The sequence below is a fragment of the Mus pahari genome, chromosome 7 (assembly GCF_900095145.1).
Source record: "Mus pahari chromosome 7, PAHARI_EIJ_v1.1, whole genome shotgun sequence".
NCBI classification, from domain to species: Eukaryota; Metazoa; Chordata; class Mammalia; order Rodentia; family Muridae; genus Mus; species Mus pahari.
Window position 1 is genome coordinate 71,228,229 of NC_034596.1, and position 24,709 is coordinate 71,252,937.

General features: G+C 40.8%; 1 protein-coding gene across 8 annotated transcripts in view; it reads left to right on the top strand.

Moving 5' to 3' along the window:
* Positions 1-24,709, top strand: part of Syne2 (spectrin repeat containing nuclear envelope protein 2) — a 304,126-nt gene that overhangs the window by 83,955 nt on the left and 195,462 nt on the right. For all 8 annotated transcript variants that reach the window (XM_029540662.1, XM_029540656.1, XM_021202357.2 and 5 more), the window contains exons 10-21: positions 195-296; positions 2,807-2,944; positions 7,127-7,291; positions 7,947-8,059; positions 9,614-9,776; positions 11,569-11,647; positions 11,894-12,081; positions 13,748-13,912; positions 15,111-15,233; positions 18,145-18,318; positions 22,853-23,011; positions 23,310-23,483. In XM_029540662.1, the coding sequence (XP_029396522.1) occupies positions 195-296; positions 2,807-2,944; positions 7,127-7,291; positions 7,947-8,059; positions 9,614-9,776; positions 11,569-11,647; positions 11,894-12,081; positions 13,748-13,912; positions 15,111-15,233; positions 18,145-18,318; positions 22,853-23,011; positions 23,310-23,483 (1,743 nt within the window). The remainder of the gene's footprint in view (positions 1-194; positions 297-2,806; positions 2,945-7,126; positions 7,292-7,946; positions 8,060-9,613; positions 9,777-11,568; positions 11,648-11,893; positions 12,082-13,747; positions 13,913-15,110; positions 15,234-18,144; positions 18,319-22,852; positions 23,012-23,309; positions 23,484-24,709) is intronic.

Consider the following 24,709-nt stretch of genomic DNA (forward strand, 5'->3'; position numbering starts at 1 on the left):
GTCCTGGAACTCACTTTGTAGACCAGGCTGGCCTCGAACTCAGAAATCTGCCTGCCTCTGCCTCCCAAGTGCTGAGATTAAAGGCGTGCACCACCATGCCTGGCTCAATCCATTACTGTCATTTTTATTGCTCATAGAAATCACTCATAGTTTAAATATGTGTGTGCATGCATGTTTACATGTGTGAATTACAGGCCAAGGTGAGGGATGCTATGGTCTGGCTAACTCTGCAAGAGAAGAGATTCCAGAGGACGCTGAAGGACTCGGCAAGTGAGGCCTACTGTAACAAGTATCATGTGAGTAATACTTTAGACACTCCCTTGTACTGCTTTGGGGAATAGTGGCAAAGTATACATTTAGAAAAGTACCGTCTTCAGGTTTCTATTGCTGTGAAGAGACACCATGGCCACAGCAGCTCTTATAGTGGAAAACATTACATTGGGGCTGGCTTACAGTTCTGAAGTTTAGTCCATTATTGTCATGGCAGGAAGCATGGCGACATGCAGGCAGGCATGAATGATGCTGGAGAGGTAGCTGAGAGTTCTACATCCAGGCGCAGGAAGAAAAACTGAGACACACTTCCTCCAACAAGGCCACACCTACTCCAACAAGGCCACACCTCCCAATAGTGCCATGCTCTATGGGGCGGGGGAGGGGGGGTAGGGGGTGGTCATTTTCATTCCTACTACCACAAGTACACTTTAAAACTAGTATTAAACAACCCAGACTTGGTACTGAATTCTAGGATAGTGTCTCTGAAGCCTTCATAGCTTTTGTTAAATGCAGGTTTAGAGTCAGGAGCCCTGGCCAGGGCCCAAGATCCCACGTTGCTAATATGGTTCTTGATACTGCTAGCCCACAGACTAGTTTGAGCTTCAGGGCTCTACAGCAAGGGATGCCAACCAATAGTCCCTGGCCCTGGACTTCTCTTTTTGCAGAGAAAATGATATCAGAATAGCACTGTGCTTATTGAAGAATTCCTCATAGTTATTTCTATACTATACCTGGGCCTGTTATTTCCATATTATACCTCCCTGTTGGGGGAGAGACCAAATGGTCCACGAGGCCTAAGATTTATCACCTTGCTCCCTGTAATGTTCTTCAACCCTGTTTTTGAATAGAACATTCCCTCCTCATGAATACTGAATGAAAAGGGGGAAAGCAGGCTATCAATTGCACGTCTCAGAATTAGAGTACAGGGCTTCATCCAGGAGTCCTGTGCACAGTAGAGATGTTACCCCTGAACACTGACCATTTGCTATGGAGCGCCCTTGCTGACAAGTCTTTTCCAGGCTAACACATCTCGCTGAACTGGGTGGTGTTCATGAGTTTCACACATGAAGACATTGAGGTTTAGAGGGACTAAATGACTTCACTGAATGTGCAGAGCATCTCAAGGGTAGAGGGTGGCTTTCAGGCTTTGGTCTTTTCACATTCTGTTGAGTTTCCAGGACATGTTCGTTATTAACTGTACAGTCCTGGAGGGAGAAGCAGAGGAAGCTTTCTTAGAACCCATTGTCTATGTAATTTTGTGCTTCCCACCAGTGTTTGGCCCTGGATAAGGATGATATTGTCATACACTTCTGCAATCCTTACTGCTTTCTGGGCCTCCATTGCCCTGAGGGAGCTGGGTGAATTAGCTTTCCTGAACCCAACACTGAATGGATCATGTGACTTGTAGGCCATGCCATGCCATCCTGCTTGGCTCAAAGTCTGTAGGGGAAGAAAGGACCAAACAGTCTCTTCTTCCTTTGATCAGAACAGCATAGGACCCATAGGATCTATGCCTTCTTCCCACCCCCGCCCCGCACGCGTTTGAGGTTGAAGAGATGCTCACTGTTGAGTGAACGTCCCTCGCTCCCACTTTCCCACTATGTCTTTGATTTAGAAATGTGTCATAGGTTCACGTTTCTTCAATAAAAAGTTTTATGAAGTAATTAGTTATCAGAGGTAAATTATTTGCCATTTATTTATGTATTTATCCATTTATTTGTCTATCTGTTTATTTATTTTCAAGGCTAGGTACTAATTTCATCACCCTGCCCATGAATTCTTGAGTTCAAATCATTCTTGTGTCAGCCTCTCACATATCTGGTACTATAAAGGTTCCTACCGCCATGCCCAGCTTCTATTAAGTATAATTAGGAATATTATTAGTGATTGTATAATGTGTTGACCTAGAATTGTAACTCTAAAAACACCAATACTGCATACAAGTGCAAACCAAGAGAAACTTTGTTCTGAAATTCCGAGTGCAGGCAGAAGGGAGTTTTTAATTGGACAGAATGCATGGGGAAGAGTTGGGTCATCTCTGCTAGTCACAAGCCACTTTGAAAATCATTGTGTGGAAGCTGAGACCGGAGGATTGCTGTAAGTCTGAGGCCAGCTTTGGGTCCATAGTGAGTTCCGTACCAATTTGAGGTACAGAGTAGACCCATCCCACAAAAGCAAAACCAGCCGCCATCATTTCTACAGGAAATGGCAGGGCAGCAGTTGTCTGCTCTGCTCTGGGCTGGGCAGATTTTCACGGGTGGCATCATGATCTGATGTCTAGAGACGGGTGGCCTTGCCACTCCTTTGCAGTAGAAGTCCCATAACTGACACCCGTAGGCCATTTTGTTGTTATTCAATTTATCAGACTGAAGCAATCTGGTCAGAGAAAGGATATGGGATTCAGGGATTTTTAACCTTTGCCTAAGCCAGACTTTAATATAACCTTTAGTTATAGGCCTTTAATTAGCAGATTACGTTTTATAAATGGAATGAAGTGTTTCAAGGTTGTTATGAAGTGCTCTTCTAACTGCAGAGTCTGTTGTCATTTATGGAGTCACTGAATGAAGAAAAGGAATCCTTCATTGATGTCCTGTCACTGAAAGGGAGGATAGAAGAGCTGAATGAAGATGAGTCACGGCTGAGACAAGGCTGGACCAGCCTCATGAACCAGGTGACCGTGTTATGTATGCCACTTAGAACTCTTCTGGGGGCAGCTCTGTTAGAAGTCTTGACTCTAGACTTTGATCAGGAGCTCTCTAGGGGATGGGTAGGTGCTTCACCGGAGCACAGGAGCGTGCTTTGTCCCCTCCCCCCACAGCATCATTTATACAGGACTTTAATTTTAAGGGAAGTTTATGGCATTCTGCTTAAGTACAAGATTATCCAAAGCTACATTGGCCATCAATTCTGGGTTTAGCATAAAGGATAAGGTAGTATTTCCTCTTGGAGGTGATTGATGTTTTGGGTGAACTGTAGACCCTTCCCTCCCATCATTTGTCAGAGTCGTTATGCGCTTGGAAGACAATCTGGAAACACACGTAGGATGAGTGTGTTCGTGACTGTCGTTCACATTTATGGTTTTCATCCTGTTGAGATTAAGATTTGGTTTATGGTCCAGCATATGGTGTAACACTAAAACCACACGCCTCTGGAAAAGCTTGTATCCTTCAGCAATTTTGTATGATATTAATATCAGCTAAGGCAAGGTGGCCAATGCTCATGTCCAGCCTCTCTATGTCTTGACTGGCTTTTGTCTAGTTCTGTAGCCTCTGAAAGGAAAGTTTAAAAATCTGTGGAAACCCCTCTTCAATTCTGTCAAGTTCTGCTTTGTGCATTTTAAAGTTTTTAGTAAGTATGTAATAGACCCATGAGAATTGTATCTTTCTGATGAACTGACACCTTCTGAAATATCTCACTAAATATACTACTAATATTTAGTGAGTGTTTTGCTTGCTATCTGCTTCATTTGATATGAATGTCATGTTCCGACCCTGTTATTCTGATGCTATTTAAATTAGATATTTCCCCCTCATTTATTTCAACCCATTTGAGTCTTTATAGTACATCTACTAAAGACAACACATGGATTTTTCTTTTCTTATTTATTCTGACAATTCTGACCTTTGAATGGGAGCATTTAGAACATTATACTTAATATAATTCTTCCTATCATTTAATTTACAAATATCATTTTCCTCTTTGATTTGTGTGCTTCCTCTGTTTTTGAACCTTCATTTTATTAAAAAAATTCTGGGGTTTTTTGTGAGTGTTTATTCTGCATAAATGTCAACAAATTCTGTTTTAATATGTCAGTTTTGGGCTCTTTTTGTTTATTAAGTATTTAGTGATTGCTCTAGAGGTTGTAATGTACATTCTGAACTGGTTATAGTTTAAATTTTAAGCTGTACGATTTCTTATTATACAACTTTTAAAAAACCATGTAACATCTATTTTTCAAAAGTTCTTTTAAAAAATATTTGTTTTATTATCATTCCTTAAATGCCTGTTTATTTTCTAACAAGAGACAGACAATGTGTGGAACCAGATGGGAGAGGATTTTTGTTTGTTTGTTTGTTTCATGAGACAGGGTTTCTCTGTGTAGTCCTGGCTGTCCTGGAACTCACTCTGTAGAACCAGACTGGTCTCGAACTTAGAAATCTGCCCACCTCTGCCTCCCAAGTGCTGGGATTAAAGGCATGCACCACCACTGCCCGGCTTGGGAGAGGAAATTGTAATCACAGTGTATTGTATAAAAAGTCTATTTTTAAATTAAAAGAAAAAATATGCATTCTGTTTTGAATTAGGCGTACACCTATGTTTCTCAGTGTGGGTGTGTGCACACGAGTGCAGGTATCTGCAGAGGCAAAGGCATTGGGATGTCTTGAAGCTGAAGTTGCTCAGGCACATGACGTGGGTGTTCAGAACCAAACTTGGGTCCTCTGCAGAGCAGTACATACTTTCAACTGCTGAGTCATCTCTCCAGCCTCTCCACACCCCCCAACAACCCTGCATTCAAATAGTTCATCCCCTTCCCCCTCCTGTTCATTATGCTGTGCTTGTATTATATATAAGTATATGTGTGTCATATGTACATGTGTAGATAGATAGATAGATAGATAGATAGATAGATAGATAGATAGATAGACATCCAACACCCCCCCCCCAAGCAACTATGTCTTAAGGAATCTTTTTTTAAAGTTTGCTTTTCTTTGTAATTATGTGTGTGTATATGTGTGTATGTGTGCGTGTCTGTGTTATGAGTAGATATGTTCATGTGTGTGCAGGTGCCCACGAAGGTCAGAAGAGCTGGAATTATGGGTGGTTGTGAGTGACTCAGGTTGCATGCTGGGAGCTGATCCGTGCTCCTCTGCAAGAGGAGCAAGGCGTCTTAGCCACTGATTCATCTCTCCAGCCCTCACTTGAAAGTATCTAAGAGGAAGCTCCACCCTTTCATGGTTACCTAGATGGTTACCATTATTTGCTGGACATGGTAGCCACACTTTTAATCCCAAAATTTAGCAGAAGCACGTGAATCTCTGAGTTAGTTCAAGGCCAGCCTGATCTACAAAGCAAGTTGCAAGCCAGCCTATGTAAATGGTACTGGGAATCTAACTTGGGCCTTGTAAGAGCAGTATGACATCTCTGAAGCCCCCATTAAATGATTTTTAGATGAATTTATTGAGTTCATTATAGAATTCACTCATGTTACATTTACAGGGAGCCTGGCTCGCTGTTTTCCGTGTGGGTCTCTGCATAGCTCAGAGTGTTCCAGGCCACAGAGATCTGGCTTGATTTTTTTTTTTCCTTTCAGAATATGATTTGGAAAAATTACCTGAAATAATGAGAAAAACCACAAAAAAGAATTACTTCACAAGATTAAAAGCTCCAAACTAATAGTATATTGGAAATCTATCTTTTAGTTAGGGGGCTCTGCAGATAATTTTCTTGGTGCAGTGAAATGAGACATGTTAATTTTAAACTCACTATGCATATCAAGCTAGTGCCATCTATACAGTTTCTGGTTCCACACTTTATGGATCTAGGTATATTTTACTTATTTATTAATTTTAATAAATTAATTAAATTAAATAATAATTTATTAAATTAAATTTAATAAATTAATTAAATTTATTAATTTTATTAATTATGTTCATAGTTGCACATAAGTTAGCAAGTTCTTTCCTCTTAAGCCTGCTGCAGACAGTAGCCACATTACCTGATTTTGACCTGGTAAGACCTTTCATACATTTTCAGCCAAATTAAAAAATAATCCTTTCAGGAAGGATATGTAGAATGAATGAGTGTGTGTGTGTGAGTGTGTGTGTGTGTGTGTGTGTGTGTGTGAATGTGTGAGTGTGTGTGTGTGTATATGTGTGTGTGTGAGTGTGTGTGTATGAGTGTATGTACTGTGTGTGTGTATGTGTGTGTAGCATATGTGTGTGTGTGAGTGTGTGCGTGTATGTGTGTGAGTGTGTGTGTTCAGTGTCCAAGAATAGGAAGGAATGAAGGTAAATGTTGCCTCTGTCTTCTAAAAGTTTTGACTTCATTAAAACTATAGAGAGCTTTCATTTAGTTGCGCAAAGAATAGAGTTGAATTAGAGCGGGGCCTCCCTCAATTTTCTCTTCTTTTCTTTCTTAAAATCATTTTCTATAACTCGGAGCATATAGGAACATAAAAATAGACATGCCAACTAAGCATTTGCTAAATTCCATGAATAATAAAGAATTTATATGAGGGAGGTAAATGTACTTGCAGATGGTCTGATGACTTTACTTTGATTCCCAGAACCTGCATGGTAGAAGATGAGAACTTGGGTCAAGATGGGATTTACTGAAGAAAAGAAGTGGGAGGGTCAGGTGTGGTCAGAGCTAGTGAGAGAGCAAGCCGTGCTTATGTGTGTGTGTATATATGTGTGTATGTATATGTGTGTGTGTGTGTGTGTGTGTGTGAAGTATGATTACAGTGTTACCCTAAGGAGGAATTCTGTTCATCTAAAAACCCTGACTAAAACCAGCCAAAGGACACACAGCCGTGTGGTGTTTCAGACTGTTCTTTCTGTGACTCTTCCTGTTTGGAGGAGAACTTTAAATAGTTCCAATTTCCTCCATGCAACTTACTTGAGATTCTCCCAATCCCATATCTCTCCCCTTCTGTCTGTTCCAACAACTTTCAGACTAATTATATTCCTCCTCTGCAAGTAGTAAAATAATATTATTTAGAACTAAGAGGTTTGCCCATTGATAAAATTCCTTTAATAAATCAGCCTTGGCTTTCTGAGGCACGTGAAGTAAGCATGCCATGTGTCGGTGAAGAGACCGGTGGCTGAGTACTGATGGTTCTGCCTTATTTCAGGTCGCTGCATGGAGAACAGAGTTGGATGACGCCTTGCCTTCACCGCTCAAAGAGACCGAAGCGTGGCTGAAGGATATAGAGGGTGTTGTGGAAGAAGGGGTGCCAATCTCCCAGAGTTACTCTGAAGCCAGGACTCTGATCCAAGAAAAAATATCTTCATTCAAGGTGGGAAAAGAAACTCGTGGAAAAATTAACCCTTTCTTAGGGTCCATCCTTTAGGAAGACTGTATTCTAGGAAGAAGAGACTCAAATATGAGGGTGGTGTAGCTTTTGTCCCTTGGGATCCAGAGATCCCAAGAAGCAATCAAAAAGATGGCAAGGGGAAGAGAGCAAGGGGATCGAGTTCTCACTGCAAATGTGTGGGCAAATTTGGTTTGCGAGAGTTCGAGCAGTTATGCCTCTAGAGGCATGGAGAGACTTGGAAACACAAAGGGTTTTGCCTACAACTTTGCCAAAAACATTGCCTGCCACCGTTTGGGAAAATGTCCCACCTAAAAACCTTTATGCTGAAATAATGGGTATGAAAATCTTAGGTAAAAAGGAACAGATGAGAGCCAGTCATGGTGGCTCGTGCCTATGAGCATAGCACTCCGAAGGTTGAGACAGGAACATGCCAGGAGTTTAAGGCCAGTCTATGGTGTACAGTGAGTTCCAGGCCAGCAGAGGCTACAATATACGACTCTATCTCAATCAATTGATGAGTCCATCAGGGTTTTTGACATTTTTTTTTTAAACAGATATAACATGGGCATAATGGGCATTCCTGCCTTTGCAGTATTTAGAGATAAATCGGATTTTCATGTTTGTAAATTTCTTTCAGAGTCTGATGGGCAGTTTCGGCTATCATTCGAATGTTCTTATGGCCTTTCAAACCAATGCCGAGAAGAGCCTGCCAGCTGTGCCTCCTGCTAAACTGGAGGAGATGACAAGACGGTTTGTGACAGTGCCAGTCCACAAGCTCTGTGAATGAAATGAGCGATTCCCGCTCATGTTTAGCAATAGCATTGCTTGCATGCCACAAGCATAGAGGCTTTGAGATAACATCTGACATATTTGTCTGCATCTTGATAACCACACCTTCATGGTTTTGGCAATAGCAGCATAAATGCTCACATCCTGTGTCACTGAGCAATAGACCCCTGTGATGGGGATTTGTCTTTCTGAGTTCACTCCTTTTTCCCGTTTGTAAATCTGGGCTCCTCACAAAGATTCCAGATTAAGGCAGGGGGTATATAAGCGCATTTTTAAAAAAGGATTTATTTATTTATTATATCTAAGTACACTGTAGCTGTCTTCAGACACCCCAGAAGAGGGTGTCAGATCTCATTACAGATGGTTGTGAGCCACCATGTGGTTGCTGGGATTTGAACTCAGGACCTTTGGAAGAGCAGTCGGTGCTCTTAACCGCTGAGCCATCTCTCCAGCCCCATAAGCGCATCTTTATTGAGTAAAAATAGGGATAGAGATGATACTTCATCAATTATGAACCCTGGCTATGCAAATCATTAGGTCCAGGGTTTAGATTCAGCACCCGTGTATCCACCCTGGGGTCCCATAGATACCTAAAACTTCAGCTCAGAGGAATCTAAGGCTTTTTCCTGGCGTCTGTGTGCATAAGCATCTACAGTCACACACTCATGTGCATACACAATTATGAAAACACACATAGACAAATACATAAAATAAATCTTAAAAAAAAAAAAACCTGTAAAATGTTACCAATATAAGGGCTGGAGAGATGTCTCAGTGAGACAGAGCACTTACTGCTCTTGCAGAGGACCCAAGCTCGGGTCCCCAGTTATTATACTGAGTGGCTCACAACTGTCCAGGGGACCCAACACCCACTTTTGGCCTCTTTAGACACCTGCATCCACACAGATAGACAGATAGACCCACACACACACATCTCAAATACACATCGATGAATAATAACATAAAATATTAAAAATACATTATTAGTATGAAAACCATTTAACTGAATGTTGTCCACACTGTCTTCTGTTTTTTCTTTACTCATAAGTAGCTTATGGCAATAACAAGACAATGTTAGTCTTAATACTGAAACTGTCTACATATGTAAGCTTTAAACAATTGTAGCTGCATCAGATTATACAGAAGTTTTTAAATTCTAAGATATTTTGCTCCTTAGGGTTCTTAACAGGATTTCTCAATAAGAGAATAATTTCTTCAGAAAATGTTCTGTTACATTTTTACCTTAGAAATGTTGCTTTATGTCTTGCCAGAGTGCTTGTTTTACATGACTTTAAAAGGAGAAGAGAGGATGGAAAGACACAGACACACATACACACACAGACACACACACACACAACACACACACACACACACACAGATCACAGGGCTGGGGGCACTCTTGAAGATACATTTGAGTTCCATGTGTTTGAATAGAAAAATTAAATCACAGTTTTTTTTTAAATGCCAAACAGATTTCTGACACTTGGTCAATTCTAAAACCTGCCTGTTTTCCAGAATCAACAACGTTTTGGGTAAAAACTTCATCCCACTCCTGGAGTTTCATGACTCTAAGTGCTCAGTTCTCGCTTTGCTTGATGAAGCGAAGGCAAAGTTGGATGTTTGGAACGGCACTTATGGGAGCAAGGAGTCTGTGGAAAGCCTGCTGGAAGACTGGCATGTGAGCGGCTGTGGTCTGGGCGTCCACTTCCCTTTCCTGCTTCTGGACTAGCTCAGGGATTCTCCCTTTCTGGGCTTGGGTGTTTGTTGGTAGGGCTCATTAGCTTCAGTTTCCCTGGAGAAAACCATCATTGGTGGTCAAATAGCTGCTAGAGACCGAGTAAGAAGATGAGGATTGCCGTGGTCAAGATGGAGTTAGGAAGGTTAGGGCCACAAAGAAGGCTCTGCTGTGGTCTTTCCCTGTTACAAGGTTTTGCTTACTTTTTTTCTTTTTCAATTTATGCTTCCATTCAACAGTTCTCTTTTCTTTAAAAACTTTGGTCTTAGCCCCTCAAGTTTTATTTTGAAACTTTAAAAATATAGTTTCAGTTACTTTGGTGCATGCCATGGATGTGTGTGGAGGTCAGATGACATCCTGTGGGAGTCAATTCTCTCCTTCTGTCATGTGGGTCCCAGGGACCGAACCCAGTCCTCCAGGCTTGGTGGCAAGTGCCTTATGGGCTGTGGCACCATCTTGGCTGCCCTTCGCCCAAGTTTGAGTAGGAAATGACTTAAATGCTTCAAAGAAAAACATGTTACAAAACCCAAAAGCATAGGTGTGTCCTTACAAGCATACGGTGTCCATGCAGAATTCAGAGGGAAACCCCATGGGGTGCCTTCTTTATGGGAATGGAGGGTGGGGAGATTTGAAAAACTCAAAATTATAAGTTTCAAGGAAATGGAAGAGGATGATGAAGACATACATATCTGTTTATAATTGATCATTTAAATACTATGCTCTTCCAAATTGGAGGCATCACTGTAAAACTGGGCTAGGTTTTATTTATATATAAAACATGTAGAGCAGTACTACATATAACTTTTTGTCTTCTCTGAAGTTTTATTTTTTTCTGGGGTTTCGTTTGTTCATTTGTATTTTGAGACAGGCTCATGTATAATGAGGTTGGTTTTGAACTCTCCATTCTCCTGTAAGTGCTAGATTACAGGAGTGTGCCATCATGCCCAGCTTTGGATTTACATTTCACTGGTTCAGTAATCATAGTAGTTAGCTAGCACAAAATAAGAATATAATCAGTGGTTCTTAACGTTCCTAATGGTATAACACTTTAATACAGTTCCTTATGGTTGGTGACCCCCAATCATAAAACTATTTGTTGCTACTTCATAACTATAATTTTGCTACAGTTATGAATTGCAATGTAAATATCTGTTCTCTGATGGTCTTATGCAACCCACAGGTTGAGAACTGCTAAGATAATAAACAGGGAGTTTATAGTCGGCTCTGAGTTAGCCCTATGATTTTCCATAGCTGATTTAGTTAATGGTAGTTTTACAGACGTCTTTGTGCAGGTGGGGATAGTTCCTGAAAAAGTAACCTAATGTAGCTAATGAAGACTTACTAATTAATGTGAATAAGGCCTGGGAAGCCTAAGCTATTGACACAGTTACACGATGTTACTAAGACAGGTGAGCTAGAAGGCTTGGACCTGCTTAGACTGATGAACTTCTCTTTCCCAATCAGCGGGAAACAGTGTAAAGTCACTTGGCTCTGTTAAGCTGAATCTGCCTTGATAGCCAAGTGTCATTGTGCTCTTGCATCTCCTAAGTCCTAGCCACCCTTCATGAACCATTCCTTCCCTTTCTGCTGCTACAGTGTGGTGGTATTGACATACTCAAACATTGCTGGCAACCTTGCCTTTTACCGACATCACATACCGACATCTGGATTTCTTGGCACATTTTCGAAAGTAAAATCTGTCAACATTTTTTTTTTTTTTTACTCTCCTTCACAGAAATTTACTGGAGAAAAGAAGTTCCTAGCTCAACTTGATACTTCTTTTCAAAAATGTGAAGAAATGTATAAGAACGCAGGTAAAGTATCCTAGTTGGTTTTTTAATGGGTCAGCTATCATTTCAAGATGACAGTTGTCTTACTTTGATGGTTTAGACGTTAACTGTTTTCATGCATGCTTTCCTTTCTTTTGCTTTTAATATTGTTAGGCAACATGCCTGTTGGTTAATGCAAATAATTTTCTTAATATTATTTATAAACAAAAACTGTTTTGTAAGACGTGTTCTTTTGGTTTGTTTGTTTGTTTGTTTGTTTCGCTGATGTAGCCAGAGAATGTGAGAGTATTAGAGAGGAGTATGTGACGCTGGAAAAGAATGTTCACTCGTGCAGACAGTACATCCATAACACGAAGGCCACACTGCAAAGAATACTCATGTCTTGGGCAACTTTCGAGGAAGATCTCTCCCTACTGAGGGCCTCTTTTGACTCGACAAAGAAGGAACAAATTAAAGAGGTATTTGAAGTCAATGGCTCTGTCCCAGTTTTACATTTTATTTCTGGAGACTGACTGCATACACAACTCTGCCTTCTGAGTTCTGGGATTAAAGGCGTGCATTACCATGCCCAGCTAGAATGAACTTTTCTGTTTCTTTTTGTTTGGAAGCCCATTTTGACTCTAAAAGTTGAGTGTCAACAAAGGAGTAAACATATCTTCTAGAAAATTCTTCAAGATTTTGGGAAGAACTTAGTTTTTTTCCTAATGTAATTGTCGGAGGGTATTTCCTTCGAATTGTGCACACACACACACACACACACACACACACACGTTTACAAAATAATACAGCTTTTTTTTTTTTTTTTTTTTTGATCACTCTATCAAGAACTTGGAGACAGGTTCTTGGTATATGATCTAGGCTGGCTTCAGAGTTAAGACCCTCCTGTTTTCATGGAACTTCCTTACTGATAGGATTACAGGCATGTACTACCATGCCTACCTAAATCGCTGTTTTTAAGAATTATAATTTTCCATTTAGCTAAAACCTTTAACCCCTACATCTTTCCTGAATTTCCCTCCTACAGAGGGTCCCAGATTCATTTGATCAATAGAGGCCAATACCCCCTTCATGATGGTTTTAATTAGTCTCCAGGCCAAGAATTATTTAACATCTCCCAATTTGAGTCATCTAGTTTCTAGTTCCACAACTTAGTCGCAGCATGGCTCTAGGAGATAAGCGCTACTGAGACCACGCCAGAGTTAAAAAGCTCTAACAAGATCCCTGGTGTCATGGCGGAGGTCCGAGATTGTATGTTCAAGACGGCAACTTTTCTGAGTTATGTGTATTTTAATATCATATGTGTGGAAGGAATGTCAGTGCAACTATTATTTTTATATGCCAGCTAGGAAATAGCATGTGTTTCTGTCACTCGTTTTGTTGTTGAAAGTGGACCACCAAAAAGTGGACCTTTTCCCTCTGAGTGGGGCAGAATCACTTTGTGGACAGTAGGTTCTAGGTATGGAAGAAATGCAGGGCGTATAGGAGTGCACAGAGAGTACCCTAGACTTAGAAAGTTCCCTCGTCTCCCTGTCACCTGTGTTGGTCCTACAAGCTCATACCATTGGTTTTCAATAGCTCTCCTGTCTTTCAGGGTCTGATATTAAAATATACACAAACCCGGAGAAAGTTGCCATCTTGAATGTGACTCTAAACCTCTGCTGGGATGCCCTGGGCTGCCAGAGATCTTGAAAGAGACTTTGAATTTTAAAGGAGACTTGGTAGCATCTGTCACATAGACACTGTGCCAGTGTTATGTATTTGCCCTAGATGACTTAGGACATTCTTGGCCTTGATACTAAATGAAACCAGTATCAAGGCAATGTTGCCTCTGTTGAAACCATTACCACAATGGTATGGCCTCTGTTGATCAGATGCGTCTGAGGACTTTTGTTAGTTTATCAGATACTCAGAAAAGTTGGCCAGGCACTTCTGAAGAGTCCCCGGGCCAGGAGGACAGTGTCGGACACCTGTCAGGCAACAACCCAAGAAAACAAGCTGGGAGGTCCTCTAAGAGTTTCTCTTCAAAGGCCTTCACACTCAGTCTTACTGAGAATAAGCCTTAGCAGAGACTTCTGGATAATGGCAATACAATTCTAGCATTTCTGGTGCTTATCTGTCATGTAGGTTCCCGTTGAGACCCTCTTGCAGTGGAACACAAAACACACTTCTTTGAACGAGGTGGGGAGTTTCCTGGTTGAAGTCAGCAGTAGAGAAGTTGCATCATCTGTTTCTAAAGAACTGAGAAGGCTCAATAAAAGATGGAGAAAGTTCATCACAAAAACTCCACTCGTAAGTTCTTGTTTCTGGCAACAGCTTTCTGGGGATATAATATTTGATCATGCATGTAGGGGTGTGTGTGTGTGTGTGCGTGTGTGTGTTCCATCTGTCCACACTATTTTTGAGACAAGGTCCCTCACTGAACCTGGAGCACCCCAGTTGGGTAGACCAGCTGGTCAGCAAGCCCAGTGATCCTGTCTGTCACTCCTCAGCCCCAGGATTACAAATGTGCACCACTCTCCCTGCCTTTTATATGGATGCTGGGGATCTGAGCTCACGCTTGTCTGGCTGTCAGTTTTAGAACATTATCGTCAGTTCATGGAGATGATCTGCACCTATAGCTTCTGTCAATATTTCTTCTCCAACCTCCAAGCCGTAGATAACCACTGGTTCATTTTCTTTGTCCATAGATTTGCTCTTTTGGTCTTTTTTTGTAAGTAGAATCATATGTGCTGCCTCGTGACTGGCTTAATGCCTATGGTGCAATGTTTTTAAGGGTCATGCAGATGTACTATGTAACTGTATTCCATTCTTTTACATTGGAGAGTAGAAGTCTGTTGTCAGGTTTTGTTTATCTTTCACATGATACACATTTTGGTTCTTCTGGCTGTGTGGGTTGTTAGAGCCACCATAGTTATGAACATATGCATATTTTTTGTTTTGTTTTGTTTGTTTTTTTGAGACAGGGTTTCTCTGTGTAGCCCTGGCTGTCCTGGAACTCACTTTGTAGACCAGGCTGGCCTCAAACTCAGAAATCCACCTGCCTCTGCCTCCCGAGTGCTGGGATTAAAGGCGTGCCTCATCACGCCCGGCTAAACATATGCATAATTTATTTGGGATACATATATACTGAAGAGAACGCTTTATCATAAAACAGAATTATAATAAAATTTTAAATTATTCTTTTACTTATTCATAACAATTTCTCAGATTTTAGTAGACAATTTTAGTAGACAAATTTTTTGTGTGTTTGTGATGAACTGTTTGCATAGCTGATTTGCATTCTTGATTTTCCTGTCTTCACCTTCCAAGTGCTGGGATCTCAGGTGTGCACCACCACACCTGGCCATAAACAGACCTTTCACAACATTATTGTCAACTGATACATCTTAAAATATATTTAATTATATTTTTCCACTTATTATTTTTGATACATGTTATCAAAGAAATAGAAACATGAGCACAAAACTTACAAAATTAATTTTTTTAGGAGCTGAAACTGCCATTTGTGAAAATTCAGGACCAGCCCCCTGGAGACAGTTCTGGGACGCCTCTGTCTGAGGAGTCAGCTCTGTCAGCAGAGCCTGGTGGAAGCCGTAGTGAGGACATAAAGGTAAGGCTCGTATGCTTTGCCCACGCACAGAGGGATGATGTAGCCTTGTTATTTTTCCTTAGAAGAGGATGGTGAGGACAGTGGGTGTGTGCTCTCGTGGGTCCACTCATGAAGTCACTTCATGTCTCTCCAGCCACCCACTCTATGCTTCTATGTCAATAAAAGTAGGCAGGACTTTTGAATGGTACCAGTTGAGTTTGTATTTTCTTTGGAGGACTTCCGAGGAGTCTTTGAAAATGCTCTATCAGGCGTGGCCAACCTGCTACCACCTACGGACAGCAAGCCAACCTAATGTGTAAATCAGTTTGTGACCGTGTGCTGGGCCGTCTCGTAGATCTTCTCAGCTACATGTGGCCTGTGGGTTGGGCACACCTGGCAACTTCCAGCGTTGGCGAGCCACCAACCTCTTTTTGTGTTGCTTACTTTCTGTGGAGAGGAAGATATACTCTAATACTCTTTGCTGTGGTGGGCATTTGGAGGACATTAGACTGTAAATAAGACTATGAAAACGGAACCAAAAATACATTTGTAACAGTAACGCCCATGACTTTGCATATGTGCCACACCCCAAAAACCAGGGATCTTGAATGCCTTTAGCCAGGTGGCAGAAGGAGTGCTGATGTTTTCAGAATGCCTAGCAGCTGGAGGGGTGGCTCAGTGGTTAGGGGTGCTTGCTGCTCTTGTGTAGTGCCCAGGTTCAATTCCCAACCACTCACATGATGGTCCACAACTGACTGTAACTCCAATTCCAAGGGATCCAACACCCTCTTCTCACTTCTGTAGGCACCAAAAACACACCAGGTGTACAAACATACATGGAGGCTATAACCTCTGGCTTCTCCACCCACACCCCAATTCCTGAATGATAACTCAGGCTTATTATTTATTAATAAATGCCTAGGCCTTAACTTAGGCTTCTTCCCCGGTTAGCTCGTAACTCAATTATACCATACTATGTTTATACTGTTTTATACTATGTTTATACTCTTCTATGTCTACCACATAGCTGTCTACCTTTACCCAGTTTCATACGTTCAATTTACTGCAAGTCTGGATGGCAAATCTCACTCCTAACTGTTTCCCAGAGTTCTCTTTCTCTCTCTCTCTTTTTTTTTTTTTTTTTTAAGATTTATTTATTTATTATATGTAAGTACACTGTAGCTGTCTTCAGACACTGCAGAAGAGGGCATCAGATCTTGTTACAGATGGTTATGAGCCACCATGTGGTTGCTGGGATTTGAACTCCGGACCTTCAGAAGAGCAGTCGGGTGCTCTTACCCACTGAGCCATCTCACCAGCCCAGTTCTCTTTCTCTTGATGTCCCACCTTCTAGTCCTGTCTCAGCTTATTGGCCATCAGCTTTTTATTATGACTGATCAGAAGGTGCTTTAGACAGGCAAGAAGACCAAAGACACATCTTCACACAGTGCATATAAACATTATCCCTACACAGTTAAACACACATAAAATAAAAATGGAAAGAAAAATAAAAGAATGCCTAATGGGCCAATAGCATAGAGACAGAACACTCAGTTGTCTGTTTTGCAGGAAGCTGGGGGTTTGTCTGTACCACTGCATGAATAAGAAAGAAAGAAAAGAGAAGCCGGGCGTGGTGGCGCCCGCCTTTAATCCCAGTACTCGGGAGGCAGAGGCAGGCGGATTTCTGAGTTCCAGGACAGCCAGGGCTACACAGAGAAACCCTGTCTCGAAAAACCAAAAAAAAAAAAAAAAAGAAAGAAGGAAGGAAGGAAGAAAGGAAGGAAGGAAGGAATCTGGAAGGATCTCAATTTATATGACGCTCTTTAAAAATATAAGTCTCTGAACTCTTTAAAAGTTCAGATATATACCTGTTCATATGCGTGTGTATGTTGATACAGGTTCTCTCTTTATAACCCTGGCTGGTCTCAAACTCAGTAAGTAAGCCAGGCTGCTCTCAAACTCAGATCCTGAGTACTGGGGTTAAAGGCAGGCACCAGTATGTCTAGCTAAAACCAACTTTGAAACTGTTGGTTTGCAAAGCCACCAGCCTACAGAATACTGAGAGACTGTTAGTGAGAACAGATTCAATTATTTTTGAAATTTTGTCTAAGCCTCCTTTATTATTTTAAGTATGTCTGTGTGTGTACATGTGATAGAGTCTTGCTATGTAGCCCAGGCTATCCTCAAACTCATAGCCTTTTGCCTTCGCCTCCTGAGTGCTGACTACAGACACAAGCTACCGTACGGAGTATCCCCTTTTCCTTTTTTTTTTTCCTTTGAGACATAGTATTTCTACATAACCCAGTTGTCCTAGCGATTACAATCCTCCTGCTTCAGAATACTGGACTCTTGAATGGTGGGATTAGAGATGTGTGACCTCGTGCCTGGCTCTGTATCTCTATTAGATGATATTGTATAGTTAGTGTTAGTAGTAGCTAAACTTAATTGTATATGAGTTTACTCAAGTTTATTCAGATTAACTTTCTAAGTTTCAGTGTTCCTTATAAAATGAGATAATATTATCTAGCTGACAGAAAGGATATAATTAAAATAACATGCGTGATCGACCTTCTCATTGGTAAAGTGATGTGTACTTTCATATTATCACTGTCAAACTAAGGTCTTATATCACAAGTGCGCAGGTGCGTGCAGACAAATATGTGGCAGTAGCTCTAACACAATGCTTAGATTTCTAGTGGGCTCTACCAACTGGGTCTGTAGAAGGGTGTTTGCTTTGTGATGGTCACACAGGGGCAGAGAACCTAAAAAATTTCTAACTTATTAGGAATACATAGCTAATATGTTTCTCTGTCATTGTCATTAAGCAAACAGTATGCAACTTGGTGTTGAGTTCGCTCTCTTTAGGATAGTGATTTGAACAAAGTTTCATATTGCAATGACATCTTCTTAGTGATCGCTCTGACTGTTCTAGGCTGCGGAAAAGCAGGAGGTAGAAGATGAAGCGTCAGCCGGACAGTTGGAAGTGAATGAAGAAGTGGAAGGACTCTTCAAACAGGTGACAATCTGGGAGTCACAAACCAAATCCATCTTGGATCTCCTTCGACATCAAGACCATGCCGATGGCTCCTCAGCAGACACTTTGCAGGTATGAATGTGACCATGTTTAAGAGGGAACATTCGTGATTGGAAATTCACATGGGCTTGTGTTTTAAGATAAACAAAAAAGGTTAAAGAGTAATGAGCTTGCATTTAATTTTCCATATTGGGAAATTTTAAGATGGCACCAACTCTAATCACTGATTGCTTTCCAAATAATATGCATGGAACGCCTTACATGTGTAAGGTTTTGACTCATTTTCCTGCCTATAAGGTAGGGATTATAATAGTCTGTATGAGAGGCAGGAAGATGAATGCATTAACTCTCTGGTGGCTAGTTCCAATGGGAACATACGGATTACGTAATCTGTGCCTTGAAGGTTCTCCCATTTAAACAGTTATGTCCCCAACTCACTGATGGAGGGGTGACTGGGGTGTTTGAACTCCATTCTGCATCCATCCTCCAGAAGTTGCCTTGAGTAAGAAGCAACAAAGTACAAGTGTATCTCACTGTTATTTGGGATAACTGAGGATTTTTCCTGAGTTCCAGCACAGCTGTAACATCAGGGGAACACATTGTAACTGGGCCAAGATAGGAAGTTTACGGAATAAAGGACCGCTCTGGACTTTTCTACATCTGTGTTGCTGGAAAGGTCTATAGCTCAACCTGCTGTGTTTTCATTGTTTGTGATGGTGATAACTTAGTAGTTTGAAAAGTATTCTTACAAAATAGCATTAGAAGAACTTTATCCACTAGTTTTTTTAATTTCATTTTTTAAAATGTAGGTCATCTGCAATTTGTCTTAGTGAAATAAATGAAATAGGGATCCAATATTAAACAGATTTTTTTAAAGCATAATTTTAAGTTTTTTTTTTTTAATTACATTTATTTACTTCGTGTGGGGGCGCCATGCAACACTGCACATGAAGGTTATCAGAGTAACCTTCAGGAATTAAATCTAGTCCCAGGGATTAAACTCAGACCAATAGGCATGGTGGCAAGCACCCTTACTAACAGAGCCATCTGTGGGCCCTAGAGTATGATTTTCTTGTTTCCATTTCAACTTATTTTACAACTATTAAAAAAATCAATAACAATGATCCTTCTTATAAACAGTAAGAATATAATCATGCTGTAATCACCTCAGTAATTAGAGAGTTAAGTCATCTCTACTGTGTCAAAATAATAGATCACATATATTTTATTTATTATTGATTTCTTTATATTATTGGGAGTTAGGTGAGACAGAACTCATGTAGATGGGCTGGCCTCAAATGCCTGAGCTCCTGATCTTTCCTGACTATACCTCCTGGGTGTAAGAGACCAGGTGAATGCCACAATGCCAGGCCAGATGTATTTTAAGATTAAATAGGCTTCTAGATAATGTGGATGGTCTCTCTGTTTAAGAGCTGTGCTGTCATACTTTATACTTTCATATCCACAGAAAAATATCTGTAAGAAGAGAACAATAACTTCCTCGTGTGTCTTGGCCCTGCCTGTACTCAGTTCCTGGCAGAGACACAGAAATACTTTATAGTCAATTCTAAGGAGTGATTGAGAACTGGGTAAAGAGGCCAGAGGAAGAAAGGGACCTGTTCGTCACACACTACCCCTGTCTACTATATTAGCTCATTTGTTACTTTTTATATAATTAAAAAAGAGAAAAAAGTCAGAATTAGACATGAATGTTCTAATTTCATAAAGATAAAATCACCACTCCTGCTGCATGGAAACCCGTCAGAGCATCCTAGCAGGCACCTGCAGTTGAACTATAGTCCCAACCCTTTCTATAGTTTTTTACTCTAAGAAAGCGTCTCACTAGGTTTCACAGACTGGCCTTAAAGTCATTCTCTAGCCAAGCAGACCTGACTTGGTGACCTCCTGCCTCAGCTGCTTGTTTGGCCAGGACGGTAGCCATCAGACTGGATTTTTCAGAAATTTCTTAATGAATTACATAAACTCTTTGAACTCTGATCTATTTTCATTCCTGTGGCAAGTATTTTTTTTTTCTAAAATATTGATCTTTTCGTGGCTTGTTTTATGGAGACATGCATTTCGACAGTCATGCCTCCCTGTGCCTGCACTCCTGCACAGAGCCCGCCTCCAGGCAGCACACTGATTTTTCTTGAGGAATTTGTTCTTCACTGACACCTTGTATTTTACAAGTCACTTTCTGACCCATCTGGAATTTACTTTTGTACGTTTTAAATAACAGGGTTTTTTGTTTGTTTGTTTGGTTTGGTTTGTTTGTTTGTTTTTTGTTTTTTGTTTGTTTTTGTTTTTTGATTTTTTCCAGACTGGGTTCTCTGTGCTCCCAAGTGCTGGGATTAAAGCACAGTTTTTAAAAGACTATTTTAGTAATCATTTTCTTTAATTGCATTTATTGAATACCTTTCAAGTTTGAATAAGAACAGTTTTTGTTTGTTTGTTTTTCTTTTTCTTTTTTTAAATTTTTTTTTTTAAGATTTATTTATTATATGTAAGTACACTGTAGCTGTCTTCAGATACTCCAGAAGAGGGAGTCAGATCTTGTTAAGGATGGTTGTGAGCCACCATGTGGTTGCTGGGATTTGAACTCTGTACCTTTGGAAGAGCAGTCGGGTGCTCTTACCAGCTGAGCCATCTCACCAGCCCTGTTTTTGTTTTTCGAGACAGGGTTTCTCTGTGTAGCCCTGGCTGTCCTGGAACTCACTTTGTAGACCAGGCTGGCCTTGAACTCAGAAATTCGCCTGCCTCTACCTCCCAAGTGCTGGGATTAAAGGTGTGCACCACCACTGCCCGGCAAGAACAGTTTTATTTTTAAAAGTTGTTATTCTCCCAATTTATTTATTTATTTTTTTTCGAGACAGGGTTTCTCTGTGTAGCCCTGGCTGTCCTGGAACTCACTCTGTAGTGGTACCAGGCTGGCCTCAAACTCAGAAATCCGCCTGCCTCTGCCTCCTGAGTGCTGGGATTAAAGGCATGGGCCACCACGCCCAGCTCCAATTTAATTTTTATTGGTACTATATTAGATCTAGTTTTTATTTTATTGGAATGTTTATAAGGAATATTTTATTTTATTTTTTTAGGTTGGGTAAGTTTTCTTCTATGATTTTGTTGAAAATATTTTCTGGTCTTTGGAGCTGTAACTCTTCACCTTCTTCTATTCCTATTATTCTTAGGTTAGATCTTTTCATGGTATCCCAGATTCCCTGGATGTTTTGTGTCGGGAATTTTCTAGGTTTAACCTTTTCTTTGAGTGATGTATCAGTTTCGCTGTCATATCTTCTATGCCTGAGATTCTCTCTTCCATCTTCTGTATTCTGTTGATTATGCTTGCATCTGTGCTTCCTATTCCCTTTCTTAGGTTTTCCATCTCCAGGATTCCCTAAGTCTGTGTTTTCTTTATTGCTTCTATGTCCACTTTCAGTTTTACACAGTTCTATTTATTTTCTTCACTTGTTTAATTGTATTTTCCTGTATTTCTTTAAGGGGCCTATTCATTTTCTCTTTAAAGTCTTCATGTGGGTGCCCTGAAAAGTGGAATAGGATCTGTCTAGGTCTCTGCTTCCTGCCATTGTATTCCCTTTCCTTACCTGGACTGCCTGGTTGGGCCTCAGTGAGGGAGGATGTGCCTTGTCCTGCTGGGACTCTATGCCCCAGGATGGGGTGGTACCCAAGGGGGACTTCCTTCTCTACAGAGAAGGGGAGGGGGCAATAGGGAGAGGGATTTGTAAGGGTAAGACTGGGAAGAGAAGAGGGAACGGGGCTGTGACCAGGATGTAAACAATAAAAATATCTATAAAAGATCTTGTCAAAATTTGAATGTGTTAGTATAGTATTCCAAATGTTTTACTTATTTTAAAAGTTTAAGATTTATTTTTTCAAGATTTATGTATTATTTTTGTTTGCTTGTTTTTTGGGTTTTTTGTTTTCTTTTGTTTTTGAGATAGCATATATAGTCCTGGTTGTCCTGGAAATTACTGGGTAAACAAGGCTGGTCTCAAACTCAAAGATCTGCCTGCTTCTGCCTCCCAAAGGCTGGCATGTGCCACTACACCTAGCAAAATGTGTGTGTGTGTGTGTGTGTGTGTGTGTGTGTGTGTGTGTGTGTGTGTGTGTGTGGTTTGAGCACATGCCCATGAAGACAGAAGAGGGTGACTTCATGAAGCTTGAGGTACAGGCAGTTATTAGCCATCTGATATGGGTGTTGGGATCCAAACTCTGGTCCTCTGCAAGAGCAGCAACTGTTCCTTACCTGCGAGCCATTGCTCCAACCCTTATTTATTTATATTTTGGAGTAGTGTATTCCAGGTTGGCCTTGAACTTGCTTTAAGCTGAGGATGCCCGTGACCTTCTGATCGCAGCTGTGCTCCTGCACTCCTGATTTTATGGTGACTGGAACTCAGCTGCCGGAATGCAAAGCAAGCACTATCCCAACTGAGCCACATCCCTCGCTCGAAATGGTTTTAATAAGAACTTTTTTTAGAATACAAGTGTGCCTCATTCTGGATTAACAGTTACCATTTTCCAGTTTCCTGAGGTATGCTAGTGTGTGACTTAGAATCTGAATATTTACTGCACTCTCTGATTTGTTTTATAGCATCTTATTGCTAAAGGCTCTATGTATGAAGAACTTCTGGCCAGAACCGAAGATACTTTACAGATGGATGCTCAAAATCCTTCGAACATGGAGTCCTTCCAGAATGTCCTCAGAGCTGGCCTTCAGGCAAAGATCCAAGAAGCCAAAGAAGGAGTTCAGGTCTCTAGTTAATGCTCTTTATTTAGTGAATTTATCACTAAGGACCAAATTGGGCCAAGAGGACAATCTGGCCGGAATCTTGGAAATACTTTATAAAATATTAATTTTACATTATATTTTATTTCTTTATAATGTAGAGCACACTGGATAGAGAAAAAAAGAGATGTTTTCAATTATATATTTATATGCCTGATTATAAAATATAAACTACTAGAAAAAATATTGGAAACCCAGGAATCTAGTAAGAAGTCGGCCCAGCTGTTAACTTGAGAGTTTCTTCATTTTTTTTCCTTCACAGATCACCATGGTAGAACTGTCTGCAGTGTTGAAGAACTTAAGTGATGAACCACTGGAGCCAGATGTGAGGCTAAAGGTGGAGGAGGCACAGAAGGAGCTGGAGTCCTCCATCTTGAGAGCCGAGCAGTTACTCGGGCAAAGAGAGCGCCCTGGTGGACACCTCTCGAAGTACAAGGTGGGAAGCTGGTTCCCATGGGAACCGATACCAGCTCTCATGTGTTTGACATGTGGATGCTTCCTTCACTGAATTCCATACAGAACTACTGTTAACTTGAAAAGGTTTCCCGGTATTAGGTGGTGTTCATCTGGTAGTTTAAAAATAAATATTCAAATAAAGAACAGTGCAGAGAGTGCTGGCTGGTTCCAAGACTGAGGAGAGCTTAGCTTCTCTGTTTTTTTTTTTTTTTTTTTTCCTAGTGTAAAATGAGCGTAGTAATTCAGGAGAGCCCAGGTCCCTGATTTGCTGAGGATTTAAATGGGAATAAAAACATGCATAGAAGCACACTGTCAGTTTAAACTCTGCAAATATAAGTAGTATTACTAACTTCCTACGAGAAAATTTTCATAATCATATACTTATCTGTAACTTAAACATCCAATAGTATTGTTTCCTATAGAGAGGGTTTGCTTCTTGTGGTTTTTTTAAAATTTATTTTTATTAGTTACTAGGTGTGTGTGTGCATGTGTGTATTCGCATCTATTTTATGCATAATAAGTAATAAGTAAGTTTCATTGTGACATTTTTATACATGAAAATATTTTTCTCAGCCCCTTCACCTCCCATTGACCTTTCCATTTCTCAGCTACCCCCCTCCCCACGTGAATCTGTGGTGTATGTGTGTCTGTCTATGTGTATCTGTGTCCTATATGTCTGTCTGTCTGTCTGTCTGTCTGTGTATGTGTGTCTGTCTGTCTCTGTGTCTCTGTGTGTATGTGTGCCTGTCTCTGTGTCTGGGTTTGTGTCTGTCTGTGTGTGTGTCTGTCTCTATGTCTGTGTGTCTCTGTGTGTGTGTCTGTGTAGCTCTGTGTGTATATCTGTGGGAGCCTGGACAACTTGCATGGCATACTCCTGGAATCTCAGAACTCAGGAGGTTGAGGCAGGAGAATTGGGAATCCTCAGACATCTTTTACACTATCTAGCAGTTGTAGGCCAGCCCTAGCTACCTAAGATTCAGAAAAGCAAGAGGTCACCTGGCCAATTAGTTGCTGAGGTGGATTTCAGAAGAGTCCATCTGTAGGCTTGTAAAGAAGAAGAGAAATTGGCTGGAGAGATGGCCCCATGGTCCAGAGCACCTGTTTTTGCAGAGGACATGGGTTTGGTTGTCCACACTGGGCAACGTATAACTGCTTATTATTCCAGAATCAGGGGATCCAATAGCCTCTTGTGGTTTCCACAGACAC